The sequence below is a fragment of the Mus musculus genome, chromosome 1 (genome assembly GCF_000001635.26).
Source record: "Mus musculus strain C57BL/6J chromosome 1, GRCm38.p6 C57BL/6J".
Lineage (NCBI taxonomy): Eukaryota > Metazoa > Chordata > Mammalia > Rodentia > Muridae > Mus > Mus musculus.
In genome coordinates this window covers 62,776,055-62,797,329 of record NC_000067.6, presented here as the reverse complement: position 1 = coordinate 62,797,329, position 21,275 = coordinate 62,776,055, and the positions used below count along the sequence as shown (strand labels likewise).

The 21,275-nt window shown below is 47.4% G+C and overlaps 1 protein-coding gene and 1 long non-coding RNA gene across 7 annotated transcripts in view; one reads left to right on the top strand and one right to left on the bottom strand.

Annotated features, from left to right (window-relative positions):
- Positions 1 to 21,275, bottom strand: part of Nrp2 (neuropilin 2) — a 115,376-nt gene that overhangs the window by 21,363 nt on the left and 72,738 nt on the right. For 2 of the 6 annotated variants that reach the window (NM_001077403.1, NM_010939.2), the window contains exons 13-15: positions 13,774 to 14,036; positions 12,189 to 12,285; positions 11,014 to 11,049 (exon numbers count right to left, since the gene is read on the bottom strand). In NM_001077403.1, coding sequence (NP_001070871.1) covers positions 11,014 to 11,049; positions 12,189 to 12,285; positions 13,774 to 14,036 — 396 coding nt within the window. Of the gene's footprint in view, positions 1 to 238; positions 1,622 to 11,013; positions 11,050 to 12,188; positions 12,286 to 13,773; positions 14,037 to 21,275 lie in introns of those variants that run through there. The other 4 variants (NM_001077404.1, NM_001077405.1, NM_001077406.1 and 1 more) reach the window with 3 other exon arrangements.
- Positions 2,598 to 6,412, top strand: 4930487H11Rik (RIKEN cDNA 4930487H11 gene). Its single transcript, NR_040601.1, has 3 exons — positions 2,598 to 2,777; positions 2,859 to 2,934; positions 5,774 to 6,412. It is a non-coding gene; the product is annotated as an RIKEN cDNA 4930487H11 gene (long non-coding RNA).

The window sequence follows — 21,275 nt, the reverse complement described above, 5'->3', positions numbered from 1 at the left end:
ACACGTTAACACCATGAAAGGAGAGCAAATAAACCCCTCCCTTGTATTTTACAAACTCTATGACAATGACCAAAATAATACCAAAGAATACCTTCTTCCTCAACCCCATCCCACGTTAGGCTCAACATAATGATGCCCGGGGGTGAGGAGACTCTGCAAAGACAACATTTGGGTCTTTCCATCTCCTCCCTTCTATCGGTCCCCTCCTGCTCACAATTAAAACAGACTACTGAGTTTACATCATCCCAGGTGTGTTATTCTTTATGACATTCCACAACTGGACCGTCAGAGCTAAACATTCATTATGAACTTTTTATTCCTCTTCTTCTTTTTTTTTTCTTTTCTTTTTTCTTTTTATAAGGCAACATGAGACACATTTGCTTCAGGGCTGGAAGTAGAAATGACTCCATGCACCCAATGGCTGTTATCTTGTGACTTCAAAGACACCAGGAAACATAACAAAAGGGGTCATGTCTGAGTGCACTGGAGGAACCATAGTCTTGGGTGGCTTGGGATGGGGATAAGGATGGGTGAAGCCACATTGCATTCCCAATGGTCTCTATTTGTCTAGGTACCTGGAGATGACAATGACAGCCAACAGAAACCCAGCCAGAGCTAGATAAGGCAACAAAAAAGCTCCAATCTCTTCTCCAAGTAAACAAAATGTGTACAGTATATTATTTTCTTGAAAAGTACCCCAGAAGAAGCAACATAAGAGGGAAGGGGCCCCTCTCTACACACACCCACACTCCCCCCCTTCCACAGTGAATCAGTCTCTCCCTCGAAAATACACACACACACACACACACACACACACCTCTTCACATGGGAGTGTACTGTGTACATACATACAGGACCAGGCTCCCCTCAAGACACCTGGCAGCCTGCCCAGGAGAGGAGGGATGGGATAAGGCAAGGGGAGAAAACAACAGGGCCTGTCTCTGGAACAAAACCAACAGAGCCTTGGGTTGTGAAGTGCTTAGGGGCGGGTCTCTTCTGGGATTCCAGATGCAGCATTAGAGTTGGTTTAAAATCATTAGAAAAAAGCGGGGCGGGGAGGGGAGAAAGGAATAAAAGAGAGAAGATTAAAAAGGAAAGAAGAAAAGGAAAAAAAATAATGATTAAAAACAAACAATATCAGAGCAAAGAGAAACCGGAACCAAGAACCACAGAGAATGGTGTGGGGTACATGAGAGCGCTCAGGGTTGGGGACCCTGGAGAGAGATGTCTGAGGGTTCACACAGAGACTAGGCGAGGAGAAAAAAAGTGCAAAATCGAGGCAACGTGTTTGCAGTCTTTCTTGGGTTTTTTTTGGGGGGGCGCTGTTCCTGCTTCGGCCCTCAGCAGTGCGAGCCCCGCTCTTGCTCTAGCTTAATGGTTAGGGTGGGCTCGACCGCCAGAGGGGCCCCGTTGGTGTAGTGGGAGGTTTTGTAGGTGATGGAGTGATCGGTCTTCTTGGCCGCATAGCGGAACCGGTGGTAGTGGAGCACCAGGGCCAGGACGACGGAGGCCAGCACCAGCACGGCGCCCCCGGCCGCCATAACGTAATACCAGTAGGCTGGGATGGGCTGCACGGGCACCGTGTCCACTGTGGGCTCGGTCCCTGGCGGGAGGGTGCCCCCTGGGGGAGAGACACAGAGAGTGTTGCTAGGCTGAGAGCATGCGGACTCATAAAAAAAAATCAATTAAAAAAATAAAGAAAAAAAATAAAGAAAAGAAAGAGAGAAACACACATGCTTTGGGTCATACAGCAGGGATCCAGGGACTCAGGCGGTACTCGGCCTTCATATATACCAAGCCGTTTATTATCTGCAATCTCTTCGCTGGTCCCTTTATGCATCAGGTACTTTAACCCACTGTACAGATGAGGAAACAGGCTCACAGAGGTTCAATCGACAATTGCTGCTCACCTGGTAGTAAATATGTCTCAACCAAGAGTCCTACCCTTACATAGCTTTCTTTATTATTTAATCAGAATTACTTTACCATGTGTCAAAGCATTATAATTTTTTCTCTCATCTCTCTCTTCCTTTCTCTCTCTCTCTCTCTCTCTCTCTCTCTCACACACACACACACACACACACACATACACACACACACACACACACACTTCCACGCACACACACCACATACACACAATGATACTGCAGTATCTGCTGGAATTCAGATTGGTGAATTCTTCAAGTGGGTGGAAAAGCCATATTTGGTGTGGCTGGCCAGAATTCTCAACAATGTATTAATTAGGCTGGCTAGACTTGAAGGTAAATTCCACTTTGGTTTGCCAAGGTTTCTGTGCCCATTGAAATCAGCTTGGTCTTGTCTAAACAGGTCAATTACTACTGTCAAGCAATGACTAACCCGTCTTCATTTTTTTTTTAAACTGGATGGAGGATTTTAAAAGCAGATTGGATAAGGAGTTGCAGGGGGAAAAAAAGATATGAGCACAAAGCAATAAAGGAGTGTGAGAGCGAGGGACACCGAGCGAGGGAGCCTCATTCTTAACCGTGGAAAAGAGCGGGGAGAAGCTGGGGGTGGGGAGATTTAGGAGGCAACCGAGTTTACTGGCCAGCCTCTGGTTGCCATGGAGACGCTGTAGTAGAGTTTCGCTCAGGGTAACTCAGGGGAAAGACTGAATTGACTCCCACTCCATGCAAAACAGTGCTACAACTTGATTCTCCCAAGGATTTACATCAGATGAGAATCTGGCCCAGAAAGGGACTAAGGCGGTTTTGAGCTTGCCAAAGGCAGACATGATCTTTACTTCTGAAAAAGCCGATGTATGCTTAACCTATGAGAAATGCTTCTCGAGCTGCGGGCACCATGGGCGGATGGCTAAAACGTGCTTCCCTTACTTACAGGGTGTGCCGGAAGAGGGACAGATGAGCTGCCTATTCACAGCATCTGTTTGTGGACCCACCTTTGCTCACCACGCAGGCAGGGCCCCCGGCTACCTTTCTTCTCTCCACCCCCACACCCCCACCAGACTTAGAGCTCCTGAAGCAGAGGAAGCCAAGACTCAGCCTCCACCGAGGAGGACATGCAGTGAAGGTGCCCTGTAAATGCCTTATGAAGCAACTGCTGACCCGAGGCCCACACCCCCAGTTCTCAATTTCTCCCGACCCCACAGCCTGGTCCCCAGATAGCTGAGTAGTATGTCAGATCTCATGTCTCCTCAGAAGTGAGAGAAAAATGAGAGAATGTTTCTTAGAAAATCTGATGAAGCCTGCCCATCTTGCTAGTTCTGAATTACTGCTTCCGTCAATTTGGGGATCCCCTTCCGTCAGGGTGCAGTTTCACCTTGTAGACCACCAAAAGTCCTCCAGTGTTGGAAGAGCTTTGACCAAGACGAGTTGCTTAGCATACGACTTGATAACCACATCTGTATCTTTAGGATGAAAAAGACCCCATTATCCTAGGACTCCTAAAAGCTGTTTCTACTACTACCTTATCCTTTTCCAAAGACCCCATTATCCTAGGACTCCTAAAAGCTGTTTCTACTACTACCTTATCCTTTTCCGTGTGACTATATGGTCTTTTCCTTTCCGCTAAAGTGTTTTCATCCTCTTTTGTTTGTTATCTTGAGAAAGGTTTTCACTTTTTAGCAGAGGCCAGCCTGTAATTCACCATGTAGCTAGCCTTAAACAATCCCCCTGCCTCAGCCTCCCAAGTGGTGGGACTACAAGCATGAGCCACCACACCCAGCTCTAATTTCCATCTTTTAATTTTTTCATTTATCTTCTCCTCCCCCCCTCTCCTCTCTCTCTCTCTCTCTCTCTCTCTCTCTCTCTCTCTCTCTCTCCTCTCCTCTCTCTCTCTCTCTCTCTCTCTCTCTCTCTCTCTCTCTCTCTCTCTCTTTCTGTCTCTCTCATTGGTACTCAAATTGAGAAATTTACATACAAAAAAAAGGAGAGAGAGAGAAAGAAAGGAAACAAAGTATTGAAAATGGTTCCTTGAAGTGATCAGGTTGCAAGTCAGCTAATGTCAAGTCCTGATTCAGGTCACCCAGAGTGTCTGCTGCTTGGCAATCACCTTGCTACTGGGTTTTCATGGAGCTCTCAACGATGCTGTGAAATGCCTAAGCGCACAGGTGGTTCTAGAGTTCACCAGAGCCATCTTTTTTCTCCCATAAAGTGTTCCCTGGTTGTGCCTCTGACTCAGGTTTGCTGCTTTATGAGGACCATCCTCTAATGAGGTTACAGCTCGCCCATCAGAGAAAAGGCAGGTGGCAAACTAGGCAACAGAGCCCACTCTAAAGTGCCTGACCACAAAGATAGGAGCAGTTACAGCCACTTCTCTTGCCTCTGCCACCACCTGGCCTCAGTACAAAAGTTTCCAGCTCCAAGTGCTGGAGCTGGGGAGGGTGTTGCCCTGAAAGTGTTTCTGATGGTAGACATAACCTGGGTACACAGTTGGAAAATGCTCTGTCCTTTTGTAAGATGACAAATCATGATATAGGATTAGTATTCAGAATCAGATATGTGAGCCATCCTCTCCTCACCTCAGAGCTGTCCTGTGCCATGGAAGATAGATTCCACCGTATGCTGAAGATTCCCCCTTCCTACCAAAGAACAGACGTGGGCTGGACCTAGGCCTCCCTGCATATATGTAGCAGATGTGCAGCTTGGTCTTTGTGTGTCCTAAACAACTGGAGCAAGGGGATGTCCAAAAAGCTGTTGCTTGCCTGTGGGGTATGGTCTTTTAGCTGGGTGGCCTTGTCTGGCCTCAGTGGGAGAGAATGTGCCTGGCCCCACAGAGACTTGATGTGCCAGGGTGGGAGTACTCATGGAAACCCCACCTGCTCAGATGAGGAGAGAGGGGATGGGAGGAAGGATTGTGGGAGGGGCTGACTGGGAGGAGGCAGAGAGCATAATGTAAAGTGAATAAGAAAAAAAAAAAAAGAGACTCCTCTTTCCCACCAAAGCCCTCTTACCTAAAATTATCAACATGTACACCATGTGATAATTTGAATGACAAGAGATAATTTGTTTTGACCTCTTAAACATTTTCCTTGGATATGTGTTCCGGAAAAATGAGAAAACATACCATATAAATTTTGCTTTCAACAATGGAGTTAGAAAAGAGAGGCTATGACCAACAGTACCTTCCTTGTGTCCCAACAAGGAGTTTAGTGAAAGCTTGTAGGCATCAGAAGGTTCTCAGAACATTCCCCAGCTAGAGACGTGATTCTAACAGTCAGTGACTTGGAATCTGGAGCTGCCACAGCCTTGAAAGGTTCTGTGCTCATTAGGCTGTGGTTTGCCAGTTACAGAAAAGGAAGGTAATAAATCAAGCAGAGTTAAATCTCTACTCAAAACATCTTTCCAGCAACGGTAGAAATCCAATAAATGCCAGATGGATGGATGAGTAGACAGATGGATAGATGGGCAGATGGACAGACTGACAGAGAGACATAGATAGAGTGGTATGGGAATGCCAATGTTCAGACTCCCAGGGAAATGCTGATTTCCCACTAGACCTCACAGAAAAGCTCTCAGAAGGTACTAGAAGTGCTTCCCACTCACAGTGCCCCATGGGAAAGCAGAAAAAGATGCTTGGGCCCACAGGGAACTGGGTTTCAGTCTTATCCACCCCACGACTCCTATGGTGTGACCAGCCTATATCTTCATAAATAAAGAGTCCTGGGCTAGCTACACCAATCTGTGAGCAAACATTGTAGATGAGACATCAGCCTTGCCCAGAGCGTCAGTGCCTGTCCCAACATTCACTTGTCTTATACCACTCGCTCACAAATCTTTTCTTTCTTTCTTTTCAGTTGGAAACAAAATGTTTTCAATTCCTCAACCATTTTTTATTAATTTCCACCCCCCCAATTCTCCACAAAGTTTTCTCATTGTTTGAGATAATGAGAAACAGATACTTAAATAGTCAATAACTCCAAGTGCGTTTGCAAGGTTGAGCAGGCTGCCATCTGCAAAAGTTCTGAACTCCCCAGAGAAGAGAAATGTGAAGGCTAAGAATTTGGGATTCCAGAAAGAAATTCTGAGAAGTCACACATGGGAAAAGTGAAAAGAAGTTACCTGTTATGGAGTGAGACTGCTCTGCCTGTTTATGTCTATAAACACTGTCACCGGCTTAGTAAATAATTAGGGATGTGGCTGTAAGAACATCGACAACAGCAGACATTTCCAGCGTGTCAGCCCTTGGTTTGCTGCTCTACGTGAATGTCTTTATTTTCCATGAGTTTTAAGTGGGGAATGTGAAGACCTAAGAGGATGAGCACTTTGAAAACTAAGGAAGAGAGCAAAGTAACACAGGGGGAAATCCAGGGCTCTCTGAAGAATCGCTTACTGCTGCTGAGTGACTGAGCCAGGCTTGAAGCCAGACACACAAAATCCTCAGCTAGCTGCAGCCCACTGTCCATTTTTATAAATAAAGTTTTATTTGAACACTCCCATTTGTTTCCGCACCACTTGGGGGTTGCCTTTGTGCTTCATTGGCGGGGCAGAGTGCTTGCCAGAAAGGCTGTATGTGCTCCAAAGCCTGGGATATTTATTATCTGGTCTTTCATAGCACAGCTATGCAGATTTTCCTCAAACCAAGTAAGGCAGGAACAGAAAGCTGCCTTTTCTCCCTTCTGCCTCCTACTCTGCCTGAACCTGTCAGAGAATTGGCATAATGCAGATTCACCATGAAAGAAAAAAAAAAAAAAAAAGCAATCGTCTCTCACAGCTATGTTCATGAAATGTCACTGGGACCTGGAAGAGCTACCCAGCATCCCCCCAAGGAATGGTATGAAAGGCACCAAGGGTGGGTTTCCTCTCTGGACCTAAGAGCTGTTTTATACTGTGGGTGTGGGGGGCTTTTCTGTGCCAGCTGAGAACAGGCATAGCAGAAGGGACAGTTCAGGCGAGCCGTTTGTTTCATCTGTGGGATTATAAAAACATGAGAAAAAGCTTGGATCCACTAGAAAAGTATATGGAAGCTAGTGGAAGAACTCCAGGCCTCCGGTGCTCTTTAAGGGATGCTAAAATTTAAAGTATCCCTGAGAAAAGGTTTTTCCATTTGTTGGACAAGCAAGTATGCAGAGGTAGGCTCATTGGAGGTTTGCAGTGAGCCTACAGGAACGTTGGGGACTCCCCACTCTCTCTCCCCCACCCCATCTATCTAAAATGCCTCAACATTCAACCCCTTACTGCCTGAAGCAGCAACTTCTCCTCTTCTAGAACTTAGGCTTAAAACTGAGGCTTGCCAGGCTGCGTTGTTAGAGAGAGATGCTGGGGAGAAACGCTTTTTGCTGCCCTTTGACAGACTGTCCTGGCAGCTGCTTAGATGCCCTAGCGGGGAGGGGGATGTGCCAGGCTTCTGTGTCAGAAGAGGCTGAGTATGCAAGCAAACTTCACAAACAGTGCCTCCGTGTCCTGTGGGCAGAGATGGTGGTCAAGCAGCACACAGTGGTTCCACACATCTCTCCCTGTCCTCCACTCTGCAACACCTAGCCTCAGGTAGGCAGCTGGGGATGAGGGTGGGGCATCGGGGAAGATTCTCACATCACTGGTGCCTATCTGGAGCCCTGGAGGCTTTGGGGGTTTAGGGTGCGTCTCTAACTTCATCTGAGACGTATGTGCATGAACTAACTCTGCTTCCTCAGCGAGACAGCACTGTAGAGTAAAGGGAAGCTGATGAGAAAGATACACTGATGGGGCCCATCCAGTCCTGTACCCAGGGACGGGGTGTCTTACTGGCATGCAAAGTTTTGGAGTGGAAGGCAGGTTGTGAGAGTGACAGTGGTGGTGGAAAAGAGATGTGAGTAGAAATGGCAGATTGGCCCGTAGGACCCAAATAAATTAACTCAAACTCTCTGAGGCATGGAGTCAGGTGCCAGCCTGACCTCAGCTTTACCCTATGTGCGGCTCCCTAACAACGATTCCCAGCCATGTCCACAGGACGGCCTTTGATGCTCATTTTCTCCTGGTTGTATCTGGATGAAAATCGGAGGGGGGCAGGTAGGGGGACAGCAGAAAGGCACACAGTAGAGTCCAAAAGAGAGAGCACAGAAGCCTTAGAAACGGCTGGAGACACATTCACAACCATGGGACTATCAGAGCATACGCGTGTTCCTTTAAGGGCCCTTAATAAGAAGGGAGTTCAGGGAACCGCAGCCCAAGAACACCTTCACAGTGCAGCCCTGCCTGGGTCTCCATGATTTCTGCTCCTACTGCATTCAGTACACACAGCCTCCTACAGGAGCAACAACAACTCTTGTCTTCACCAGAAGCTACTAAAAATATCCACCTGGTCAGGAGCCCCACTATCCTGACTGTGGGCATTATCTATTTCTTTACTGGCTTCTTGCTTGTTACCTTTTCTTTTATTAAGAAAAAAAAAGCACTGAGCAAGAGGAAATAATTCATCACCTTAATTATACGGCTTTTCAGTCTTTTTTCCCCTTTCCCTTTATACACGGTTTTTCATTTGTTAAAGCTCGAACCTTAAGAACAAAGATACGTGACGACACCATGTTTATAGTCACTGCTTATGCAAGCAAGCAAGCAAGCAAGCAAGCAAGCAAGCAAGCAAGCAAAGCAAGCACACCCAAGTTACATTGTTTCAAACATGACTCATATGAGCGACAAAAAGATCTTTCTAAAGAATGGCATGAGGACACAGTGTTTTCAATTCCTCTGCCTCCTCCTTCTCTGTACAGTTTCTCTTCCACACTAAGTCACATCCACGTACACGGTCTACAGGCACATGAAGCGGCAATGCAAGAAGCCAGTTAAAGGCAGAAACCAAAGATACTTCAAACGAAGAAAGATCCAGAGCCCCCATCAGCACAGGTCCAAAGGCCACTTCTGCATTTCCCTGAAGATCCACCCAGAACACACTGCTCTCCTGTAGTGAGTAGGATTACTTCTCCTGCATGACTAGTTTATAATCAAAAGGAACATAACCCGAATCCTATAGGCACAGAAGCAATGCAAATGGTGGTTGTAAGCGGGGTCCCCACATCAGTTCTTGGTAACTTGCCTGCCTGAATCTGATTTTACTCTGATTCTCTGTTTTGAGTAAAAATGCTGATTTTATGTCTTGAGCAAGAGGCTCCTACTGTCCTGCCCATGAAGAGAACAAAAGTCATGTCTCCCAAGTGGAGACCATTTGTTTGAGTAAAGATGGAGACGTGTGAGAAGGTCCCAGGTTCACCTGGCTAGCACCCAGAAGCGTCACAGAACACACGTCAGTGTGGTTGAAACTTCTAATTCGCACTGTGCTCTTGGCTCTCTAATGTTCTTGAGCCAAGTCTCTGCACCCAAAGACCTGGTTGCCTCCTTGTCATGTCTGCATCCGTGAGTCAATGCTTGCAACTGGAGCCCTCTCTGTACAGCCCCAAAGCATCAAGAACATACTGAGAAGTCTTACCTTCGAGCCACTGAGCCCGGTGTTTATTTAGCCTAAGTGCACATTTGCCACTCAGATGAGACTTTATTTTATATATATATATATATATATATATATATATATTTTTTTTTTTAACAGGCGAACAGGGCCTGGGTGTGCAGCCTTGTGCCGCACACAACTTCAAGGAGAGCACGTGCGCTTGGTGTGTTTATTCTCTCAGAGGAGTGAAGCCTTCAGCTGTTGTTCCTGTCAGTCACGCCCAGACATGGGTCGAGCACAGCTTTTATAGCAGTTACTGGCCTTTCAGGGAGCTTTGAGGCTCAACAACCCACAGAGAGTCGGGAGCAGGCTTCTCTTCCCCAGCATAAACCTTAGGCTGCACCAGGAAGGTGAGCGCCAAGCTCTAACAGTCCAAGCTGTTCCGTTTGCACCTTAACTTTCCCTGTCAGGCTTTGCGTTCACAGCTACACCCCAGGGAGCAGCAAGGTGTGCACATGGATGCACAATACTTCCACATGTGGTGGGGGAGCAGGAGAGAGGATAAGAATCAAAACATACACCGGCCAGAGCTCTATTCTACCACTTTCCCCTCCGTATTGATGGTCTTAGAGCTAGGGACGAATGGCAAATTAGGCAGGGCGACTTGGATTCAGGGAGCCTATACAGGTGTCAAGCCAAGGGCTCATCTCTCTCTCTAGTCAGGAACTAGGCAGATGCATGAGAGCGGAGATAAGATATGGAGAATTTGGATATATAAAATGGGGATCTTATTTCTAAAATGCTGTCACCTAGAGGGTCCAGCCTAGGCAGCACAGACAGGGTGTAACAGCTCTCTCACGGCTGGCACCAAACAGGCCCTTGGGACTAAGCACTGGGCGAGGGTCTGTGAACATGCTGCGGTCCACCAACTGCAGAGGAGCACTCAGCACTTAGAGCAGCTACTGAGCTTAAGTATTAGGACTTGGGCAGCATCAGCAGCCAGACTGACTGTGGAGGGCGAGTGTAAACCCGCTGCATTTGAAAAGCACAAATGTACCCTTCGCTCCAGGCTGGGAGCCCTTGCTTCTTTTCTTGGATGAGGCAAGCATCCCAATTTCCCTCTACTTTGCTTTGTTCTCTAGTTGCTTTCTTAGGGAGGAAGTGTCCCTTTCTGTTCCCAGCCATGAGATTCAAGTGCCCTGACTCTAGTCAGAGAATGAACCTCCTTGCTCCCTCTACCAGCTTTGAATTCAGCACCTTTCCCCCTGTTAAGATCACAGCCCTCCTCAGGTTTTTTTTTTTTTTTCCTTCTCCCAACATCTTCACTAGAATGCTGGTACTACGCCTCACTGAGGGTTAATCTTCCCACAGCCTCTCCTTTCTCACCACTCCTGCATTTTCAACCTCATTGCTCCCGAGTGGACAATGCAAGGCTCAAAGGTTTATCTGTAACCTATTTGTCTCTATTATAGGTTTCTAAGCTTTAATTAAATGAGAGACATTGAGGATCTCAATCCCCGGAATCTATGGGTGTCGCTGCCGCCACCTAGTGGTGAGAAAGTGAAGCATTTGTTTTCTCCTGCAAGCTTTGTTAAAATGGGAGTTACTCCCCCCACCAAATTCACATCACATGGAAAGAGAAAAAGCCATGCAAAACAAATGTTCTTTTTTTTTTACCTTTAAAATCCTCACCTGCAAAAGCTGATATGGGTTCTGAAAGAGAAAACAAAAAACAGAAAAAAAGTTGAGTTAGATAGAGAGAAAAGTTAACGAATATGACACAATTGAGTCTGTTAGGCCACTTGGCAATATGCTTCAGAACGTGGCCCACCTCCTGTTTGTTTTCTAGACTCTGCCTACCATCATCACGGGGCTAGGGTAAGCAGAGAGGATGCTCAAGTTGCTTTGGAACAAAAAGTCCTTCACAGAGTAACAGGTCCCCAAGGCACTGTAATCAGCCACTTACCACTGATTACTTTCTCAGACCTGGGATTAGTTTTAGATGCCCAAGCCCTGAGAGTTGCTTGGGGGACTGGGGAAGTCCCAGTTGCTTCTGACATCACTAGGCACAGACACCCAAGGTCCAAGAACAGCACTTGGTAACTTATTACAGCAACTCCGCTGGCTGGGAGCGAGTCCTATTCCTTTTCTGTTTGGGGAAAGATCCACGGCTAGGATGGGAGGTTGTTGGGGTGCCCTTAGGGAAACCCCTGCTTCAGGATGGAGCCTTGGGCAGAAATGTGTGCATTTCAGGAGGGCTGGTTCTTAGCACTTCTGACCAAAGAGATAGTGAGGGGGTCCTCTGGTACGCCATGCTTAATCCTACAAGTCTAGACTCTTGAGCATTAGAAATATTAGCTTGAAAACAAAATGTAACATTTGATTTCTTATGCCGTAATTTTCCCTGCAGTTCATTCATGTGAAAGAATGGCGTGGGTAATTGTGTTAGCATTCTTATATAGCACGGGTAGCACTTTTGCCCACCACTGAAGGCTTCCATTAAATCCATCAACCCTTCCCAGCATGTAATTCTGACTGGCAGGCACTCGTGTCCTCTAGCATTTTCTTTGCTTAAAAACTGGAGTCTGATGATGGGGTCTCGGCACCCCAAATTTTCACATACTTAATGCACATCTATTTCTGTTTGGGAGATGGATATATAAAACCTTCACCTCATGTCTTAGTCTTACCCCTCCCACCCTCAGCCCAAGACTCAACCAAGTCTATACTTCACCTCCTGCACAGACTAGCACAGCCCGACCCTCTGGGAAATGTGAAGACAGCAGTTGCTTCCTTCTGCATATCCCAATGTCTTATTTGAAACAACCGCCAAGAGAGAGGAAGGCACGTACCCATGCAGTTCTCCAGTGGGACATCAGTGCTTATCCGAATGTCATCGATGGAAATCTCTCCCGATCGTCCCTTCCCTATCACTCCCTCGAACACGATCTAGAGCCGGAAGGACAAGAGCCAAGATTAGCTAATCTTCCTGGTTCATCCGGTGTGTGTGTGTTATTGCACCTGGTACATACACATCTGTGGACCACATGGCTCCATCTCTTGAAATCTTAATTTAAGAAGAGTTGGTTCAAATCAATTACACATTTGAGAGGATAAGAAAATGTAACAAGTTGATAGATATTGCTGTCCAGTAACAAGAACATACTGATTAAAAGAACCACAATTGAAGCATCCTTGAGGGAGAGGGGTACTGATATTTCCCTAGCTATTTCAGAGGTTCCTTTCCTGGAAATCCTTCGGGTGCTCAGGGCAGGTATTTGAGAACTCAGAGGACATGAGCAAGTGATGGTAATAAAGGAAACACGGTCCTTAGGTTTGGACGGCCTTCTGCATGACCTCTCCTCACACTCTGACTTAGAGATCTGTTCATATAACAGCAGGGAAATAATTTACTCTTTTATCAACAATTTACTGAGCATCTACTATGTGTTAGGCACACAGATGAGGTAGTAACAAAATCCAGTAAGATACATTTCTGCCTGGAGAAACTCAAACAAAGACAAAAACGGAGACAAAACCTCTAACAGGTTCTTCTAATGCCCCCTGGGACTAAGGTTAATAAATGGGGGGCCCAGGTTGGGGAGTTAGGGTCTCCGGATGCCTTGTAGTCTCAGAAGTGAGTGGCTACAGCCTGCACACTACACTCAGCTCTGTGGTCTTTAACCACTCCTCATTCTCGCCCTCCCCAGGTTCTTTCTGCAAACGAGCACATGTCCTCTGGCAAGCTGAAAGAGCAGTTGGCTGCCTCTCCAGCCATCTGTTGCTGCTCTTCATCTGGGGAGGAGCAGGTTAATGCCTTGGCTGGTTTTCAGCGCCCTCGTCCACAGTGTGTCTACTCTAACCCAAGATGTGGGTACAGATGTGTGGGCCCATCTGTGCCTCTTGCTCCGTGGGACAGAGATAATAGAAGCTGAGAGAGAAGCCACTTGTTTGGGGCTCTCGGGTTTGATGGAGGATGCCTATCCATCTTACGCCCCTTTCTGGATCCGTGCTCTCTGGAGCAGGTCTGGGAAGGCACGGCCACGGCCACCTCCATCCTGAGCCCTCCACTGCCTTGGGGATAGAGGGGACATTTGTGTTTATTTCCCTGGCTTCTGTGTCCTTTTGTCGGCCTACCTGATAGCAATCTAAAATAAAATGGAGAGAAGAAACATTTGTTGGAGAAGATTTCAGCAATATAAAAGGCAATAGGAGGAACAAAGAACCAAGTCTGGGTGTAGAGATAGGCGCATTCTGAATAACAAATAAGTGTCATTTAGTTGCCATGGCAACACAAGAAACACAATGAAAACAGCGGAGCTTAACCACGTCCCTTAATGATGAATGGGCAGGCTCTTTGAAATGTTGGAATGGGGATCACAGTGAGTCCCTTGCCTCTTGCACACACACACACACCCCTTTTCTTCCCTGACTCACCTGATACTCCATGTCATAGCTGGGCAGGATAATGCGCCCGTGCTTCCACTCGCTGCCCTGGTCCTCACGGATGACCCAAAGGAGTTTGCTTTCCTGGCTGGCTTCCCGAACCACCTGCAGTGCCACCCCGTGGCCGCCCATGGCTTGGTACTGGAACTCCATGCACACAGGGCTTCGGGGCAGGTGCACCGGTGGGCTGATGAGCCGCCCGTACTGGCCCTCTCGTCGGCCATCACTCTGCAGTTTCAAGAAGTTCTTGTCATCTGGGGAAGAAGATCCAAACGTGGATGGTAAATGCTTGGGAAATACCCCACTTTGTAACTGTGGCCTCTCCATCAGAAAGATGGACAGGAGTTGGGCTGTTTTCAGTGTTTTGAAATATGTTGGAGCTTGCTATGTAGATCAGGCTGGCCTTGAACTTACAACCTTCTCGATTCTGCCTCTTCAGTGCTATGACCACAGGTGTGTGCCACTATGCTGGGTCTACTGTGCTCTTTTCTTAGGCCCTTTCAGACTCTTGAGTCAAATGCTCATTCTTCTTGAAGCCCTTTCTTCAATCCTTAAGTCACACTGGTTCCCCTTCGGCTCTCTGTGCCATGTCTTTCATATACACCCCCTGGGGTGGTCAGTTTTAAATCCTGGCTGTGTACACACTTGTCTTTTCTCCCTAGAGTGAAGCAGCCTGACCCATGTCTTACTCATCTCTGGCTTACCCAATGGGCCAGTGCAGCCTCCTGAACTGAATTACAGGGGAACAGATTATAGGATGAGGTGGCTGCCAGATTGGAGTGTGACTCTGGTCAGGTATTGTCAGGCTGGGCACTGTCCAAATGGAAGACATTAAAAACCTTCTGTCTCTGCCAGGGTTGCTAGATGGTGCCTAAGCCTCAGTAACTATCATGCAGACACTCAAGTCAACTCTAAGCAGATCAGGGATGGAGTAGCTGGCCATCCCACTTTGTTCCTGGACTTGACTTTCTCAAGCAGCCATTCACATACAGCTCCAGTGGTTAGAAAGGTATGGCCATTGTCATTAACAAAGGCTGTGTCTTCAGCAGAGAATGTATGTGTTCTGGGAAGTCAAGGGTTCACTGTCCAAATGTTTCAAGAATGGCCTTCTTGGCAGACTGGGCTTAAATCCATCTGATACTTATGCAGAAGGCTGAGCTCTTGTTATGGTTGGCAGCACCTTTGCCTCACAGGCACAGGTATGGAGATGGGGAACTCCAGCCTGTGTATAGAGAGCAAACGCTCAGAGGAGGAAGAATTCCCATGATCTTGGGCCCTGAAGCATGGGTCATGGTCTGCTAAACTCCTCTGCAAGCGGGTCAGGGACATATTTTCACTGTGTAACCAACTTAGAATGTGAGCAGGCCAGACACTTCAGGGTCTTGTTAATTTGGTGCTATTTTAGTCTGAGCCACAAGTAGAGGTTCTCAGTCAGTAGGAATGGTGAGTACCTTGGGTTTGCTGGCGTTTCTGGAACAAGCTAGGGTTCCAGAAGCCTGGATCCATGCCCTCTCAGGGAGGGGATCTCAGATTCATTGCTATCAAACCTGTTGGCATTATCTTGTTAGGTGAGGGGCTAAGCCTACCACAGAGCCTCCACCAGCAGCTTGTTCAAGGCAGAGATAAGGAAGGGGAGGCTGCCTCGAGAACAGAGCTTTAATGATGGGGTCTGACGAGGAGGGGATGCTGATAGCATCACCAGACATAGGGTGATCTTCCAGCCTTCTGTTTCCACATCCGATCTTCCTGCTATCACTATTAATGATAATAATTACAACTCAGATTTGCATAATGCCTTTCAGATTACAAAGCACACTGGTACGCAAGATATCACCTCGTCCTTGGTCTATACCTGTGAGCTAAGACTTCCTAATTTTACTTTGCACTTGATGGAGAAACCAAGAAAGGTTTAAGTGTCTTGTCCAAGGAGGAAATGCTGGTTCAGAGGTAGGGAGACCCCAAACTTAAATGAGGGATCCCACACCTTCCTACAGTAAACTCTTGAGTTGCCCAAAAGCATCTTGCCCCAAATCCTTGCAACCCCTCCCTGTCCGAGGCAAACCCTCTCCCCCCTGAGCCTACTGCCTCACAGCCTCACTGACCCTGAAGCCCCTTGCTCTTCCTTTTTTCCACCTAGCCTGGCTCTGCTGCCAACTTCTAACCATTCTGGCACGGGCAATAGTCACCCCCTCCTTCCTGATCTTGCTTACCTTTAAAAGGAGTTTAGACTTTTCCATAGTGACTACCCACTACCTGTCACCCTTAACAGGGTCATGTGTCTTTCCTATATCTCAGATTTTTAAAAAAGTACTTATTTATTTAACATGCGTGTGTATGCTCACATGTGTGCACGTGCTGTGCACAAGAGTGTGCCACAATGCACATGAGGAGGCCAGAGGATTGTTTGTAGAAGTTGGGTTTTTTCTTTCCACCATGTGGGTCCCAGATCAAGTTTGGTGGCAAGCACCTCTACCCGGTGAGCCATCTTCAATCGCCTATCACAGATTGTCTTGCACACAGAAGGTTGAATATCGCATCTTTCTCCTCTCCTTAGTCCGTGCATATCACACTACCCTGAGAAATCTTATCCCATGAATGAATAAATGAATGAATGGCAAACACACAGATGAGAAGGAATGGTATATAATGAGAAGAGAGAATCTGCTAGCCTCTGCCAAGTCTTCAGTTCACACAATCCCTTTGCCACCGACTGTTTTCCTGAGCCAGCAGGCCCCTTTTAAAGATGAGGTAAGCTAATATTGGGGTCACCTGTGGAGGCTCCCAGTAGACTGAGACACCAGTGAGGGTCCCCCTGATCCCCTGCGCTCCTGGAACTTCCAAGCCCTTACCCTTTCCACCCCATCTATAAAGGAAAGCAGAATCGAGAAGTTTCTTATTCAGCTTTCTCCCTTCACAGCTTCACAAATAAGACCCACTTGCTGCCTGAGAATTGCTTGGCGGAAATTCTGTCACTTGTGTGAATTTGCATTCTTAAGCAAAGGAGTCATAGCAGAACGGTTACAACCGGGAAAGCCAAATGTGTCTGGGGTGTGAGATGGCGGGCTGCAAGGATTTTCATCTGGGTCTATCTTATCTCCCGACCCTGTCATTAGAATTCAACCAGGCCAAAGGGTCCCCAGACAACTGGTGCAGTCTCCAGAGCCTGCGTCTTTCTCCTTTCTTCTCTCCTCCCTTCTCTCACAGTAGGCTGGTAATCACTATGCATGATTTACAGGGCCGCGGCAGGAATCGAGTTAATGCTGGTGGCGTGCTAAGCACGAGCAGCTGAAGGATCATAATTCAGCGCTGACATCTGAGCTAATCCACGGGTTTGCAGAGTCTCCAGACAAGCAGGCCTCTGGATTTCACTCAGTTAAATCATTTGTGCCCCACTTGTCTGTTAAGTGCTATGAACTCCAGGGAAGAAAGATGATATGTAAATTTAAGGAATTAGCAGGGACATCAGTCAGAGAGATGCCAGAGCTGCAAAACATCGCTGCCTGTCATGACAGAGGCCTGATTAGAACCAGGAACCGCGAAGGAAAAACAGACCTGGAAATGCACAAGGAAGGGAACCAAAAAAGCAGAGGATAAGGATGATCAAACTGAGCAGATACAGATGACAGACACCACACCACGGCTTTACCCTTAGCTGTGGTTCGTACCCATCCCTGTGCACCCAGGAATATCACCTTTCTCTTTCCCTCATCCTCTCTGTCTCTCTCTCTGTCTCTATCTCTCTTTCCCCTTCCACCCTGCTAAGTAGCTCAGGTTGGCCCTGAACTCATGATCGTCCTGCCCGATGCTCTCCAGTGCTGGAATTAGCTATGTGCCCCCATCCGCATCAAGCCCATTTTCCCTCTGAAGCTCAGAGATATGAGGTCATGCTTCCAGGTCCACTGCTACCGAGTGATGGAAGTAGGCTCTGGACACAGATGGGACTGAGTAAACTTGCTGGCTCCTTGTCACCTGTGGTGGAATCCTGGCTGGAGGCTCTAAGTCTTGGAAAGCCTTAGTCTTTCCATCTGTATACTGGGTATAATAATGGTATTACTGCATGAGGTTGTAAGGCTAAGCCCTGTAGAGCACTTTGCATGGGAACAGGGATATAGCAAGAGCTCAGTCAAGCTACTGATGCCATGCCACACACTGCCTTCCATAGACTAAAGACCACCATAAACCTGGGAACCCAGTGCAAGATACAAAAAGAAGCAGGATTCATCCTGGGGGTGTGGTGGTATTGACATTGACATTCTTTGAAATAAGATGCTTTCCCTTAGAAACCAGCCAGTTCCCAGCTGTCCATCATGTGCCCCTCCCATTGGCACAGGTCTTCTGTGCCAATCTTCAGAGGATGAAATAAAATGAGATAGTGTCTTGGATCGTGAGTGGGAACCCATGTGACTACTAGCACTGGCCAGAGGAAGTATGTGGAAACATCCTGACTCCATGCCACCCACCCTTCCCTTCAGAAAGGGGCTCCACAGGCCACACTGGCAATGTGTTCTCCAGGACACATCCCCAGCTGTCAAGAACATCTCACATTCAGTTTAACACCTTCCTGCTGTCGTGTGGACACACGTGCTCCATCTATCCCTGATGGGACACAGCTCATTTCCGTTCTATGACTTAGAAGCATTTTACTCATAAGGCGTTAAGGAGTCCAGGGGGCTGGGGAGATGGCTAAGTGTATAAAAGGTTTGTCTCACAAGCCTGATGACCCCAGGACGGAAGTAAAACCACAGGTCTACAAACCCACCTGTACTGTACCCCTACAAGTAGGTGGGAAAAAGAATGGAAGTTTCTGAGATAGCCTGAGGTACACTCCACTGAACAAACAGACACTGTCTCAGACAAGATAGAAGGACTGACACCAGGGGTTGTGCACTGTGGTGCATTCAAATACAAACAGAGAAGGGAGAGATGGGGGGGGGAGAAGAGAGGAAGGGGGAGACAGGGAGAGAGAGAAGAAGAGAGGAAAGAAGAAAAGAAGAGGGAGAGGGAGAAAAGGAGAGTGACAGAGAGGGAGAGGGGGAGGGAAAAGGAGAGGGAGAGGGAAAGAAAGAGATAGAGATAGACAGATGCAGAGGGGGGGGGGAGGGAGAGGGAGAGGGAGAGAGAGAGAGAGAGAATATCAATTAAGACCTTTAGTCTGTGCTTCCCCAGGAAACACAACCCTACTCTCTTTAAATGCTCCCTTTCTGGGTCCTTGTTCATGGAGTGCTTCAGCTCTTGAAAGTCCTGACATTCAGACAAGGTACCAAGCTTGGATGTATTCTGAAAGTGAAGACCTTGTAGAATATTCCAGCTTATGGGCTACCACCATTAAATACTAAGAAAGGCCAAGTACTCAGTGCCTGAAAGAATCGTGGGCATGGTCGGGTGGGGGGCAGGGTTGCTTTATGAATTCCCTTGGTCCTTAGGAAGGAACTCTTTTGGATTCCAAGAAGTTGCCCTAATATGACAAGCAGCCAGCTAAGCCCTGGCCCTGGGGGGCGAGGGTGGGGGTGGGGAGGAATCTGCGTTCTTCTGTGGCTGATAGCTAGGACACCAGCAGTGGGTAACTTCCAACAAAAAGACAATGGAAAGGAAATCCACCCAGCTGCTGAAAGAGAACGAAGAAATAAAGTCCCTAAGATATAAAATCCCTGTCCTCTTGGGCCTGACTTATTTAGGAGGCATTTTGCTATGTCCTTGACTCGGAATGTCCGCTGTTGCCAATGACACAGAGCAAACAATCACACGGGAATGAACAACTCAAGTTCAAAAGGGCAGAGAGGAGGTGCAGAGGAGAGGGTCGCTCAGGCACTTCACCTGACGCTGTCTCTAAAAGGGCCTCTTGATATTTCACCTGGCGATTTATGGTCCCATCTGGCTTCAGCTGCTTAAGTGTCCTCTGGGCACGTGACTGGGGTCGGCCCAATTGCAATGGATTCAATTGTGTCTACTCCCCTTTAGCCAACCCCAAAATAAATCACCAGCTTGATCCTCCTGGCTATTGCAAAGCCAAACACGCCATCTGTCCCTCACACGCATCTCCTGGCTAGCATCTTGCCCTCCTACTAGAACAACCATCTGAAAGAATATTTAGTGCAGCAGGAGATGGAGTCTCTTAGTATAGGTCATACTTAAAACATGAGTCAGCCACTCCGCCGGCCTCCCAAGGTCAGTCTATCTCTGCTAAGGTCTTCAAATTAACAACCAGTTAAGGGAAACATTGACTTTGGATGAACTCGGCAGGATGTTTTCAAGGTTTATGATAGAACATTCGGCAGGGATTTAAGGATTCAGCCGGACCAGTCCTTGCAGGCAGCTAGCTACCTGGAGGTATTTTTCGATGTGGTGTGTCAGCTTCCACAGAAAGCTCTGCCATCTAGTTAGTTTGTTCTCAATTTCCCCGTCCAATATCACCCCAGTCTCTCAGGGTTTTCAAGAAAAGGGGGATAACAGCTTCTCTCTGTTTTCATCTTTTCCACCAACAGGGCTGTTTTCCTCCTGTCTTACAAGAGGATCCCCTCCCCCCGCCCCATTCTTTCCTGTTCTAGTTGAAATTATCCCTTGATTATTGCTTGCTTCAGCTCAGCTCGTCCTGTCCTTTAATTATCTATCACGATCCATAGCCCCAGTTTTCTGGCTTAGTATTTTTAAGGGCTATGCCCTAGGCAAACCATAGCCACCTTCCTCCCAAGGCAGTGGTTCTCAACCTGTGGGTCTCGACCCCACCAGAGGCTCAAATGATCATTTTACTGGGGTCTCATATCAGATATCCTGCATATCAGATATTTACACTCTGATTCACAATAGCATTAGATTTAGAGTAATGAAGTAGCAATGCAAATAATTTTATGACTGGGGGGCGGGCACCACAACAGGAGGACCTGTATTAGAGGGTGGCAGCATCAGGAAAGCTGAGACTACTGATTTGACAGTGTCTGAATTGAAAGCTGTCACCTGATCTTTTGAGCATAGAGGGAGGTTTTAAATTCAGAGCCATTGCTAGCTTACAGTAAAAAAAGCAAGCCCGTCTTAGGTTCATCCATCAGGGCTCTGGTCTCCCACTCTGCTGGCGTTTATCAGCAACCAAGTCTGCAGCAAAACAACCCCAGTAACAAGTTAACAGGGTATTCGCCCTCCATTTGAAGGGATGGCCAGCATGGGTAAAACTTGAGTGTTTACATTCTTGGCTTACTCCCACTTAGCTTTCCTCTGAGCCTCCTGTAAGCGGGGCAAAGCTCCCTTCACAGTGCTGTCCCAGTCCAAGTTTGCCAGTTTTCTTTAGATGCTTGTATGGCGTTTAGTTACCAAAGTCGGGGAGCATTGTAACCACATGTCACAGGTCAATCACTGTATAAAAGGGCGCACACATTCCGGAGTGAAAGAGCACATGTTCCAGACCACACTTGGATCATGATCGGGAGGCACTGGGCAGAATCCTGTTTGTCTCTGGCCTTATCTCCTCCTCTTCCTCCTCCCCCTCCTCCTCTTCTTCCTTT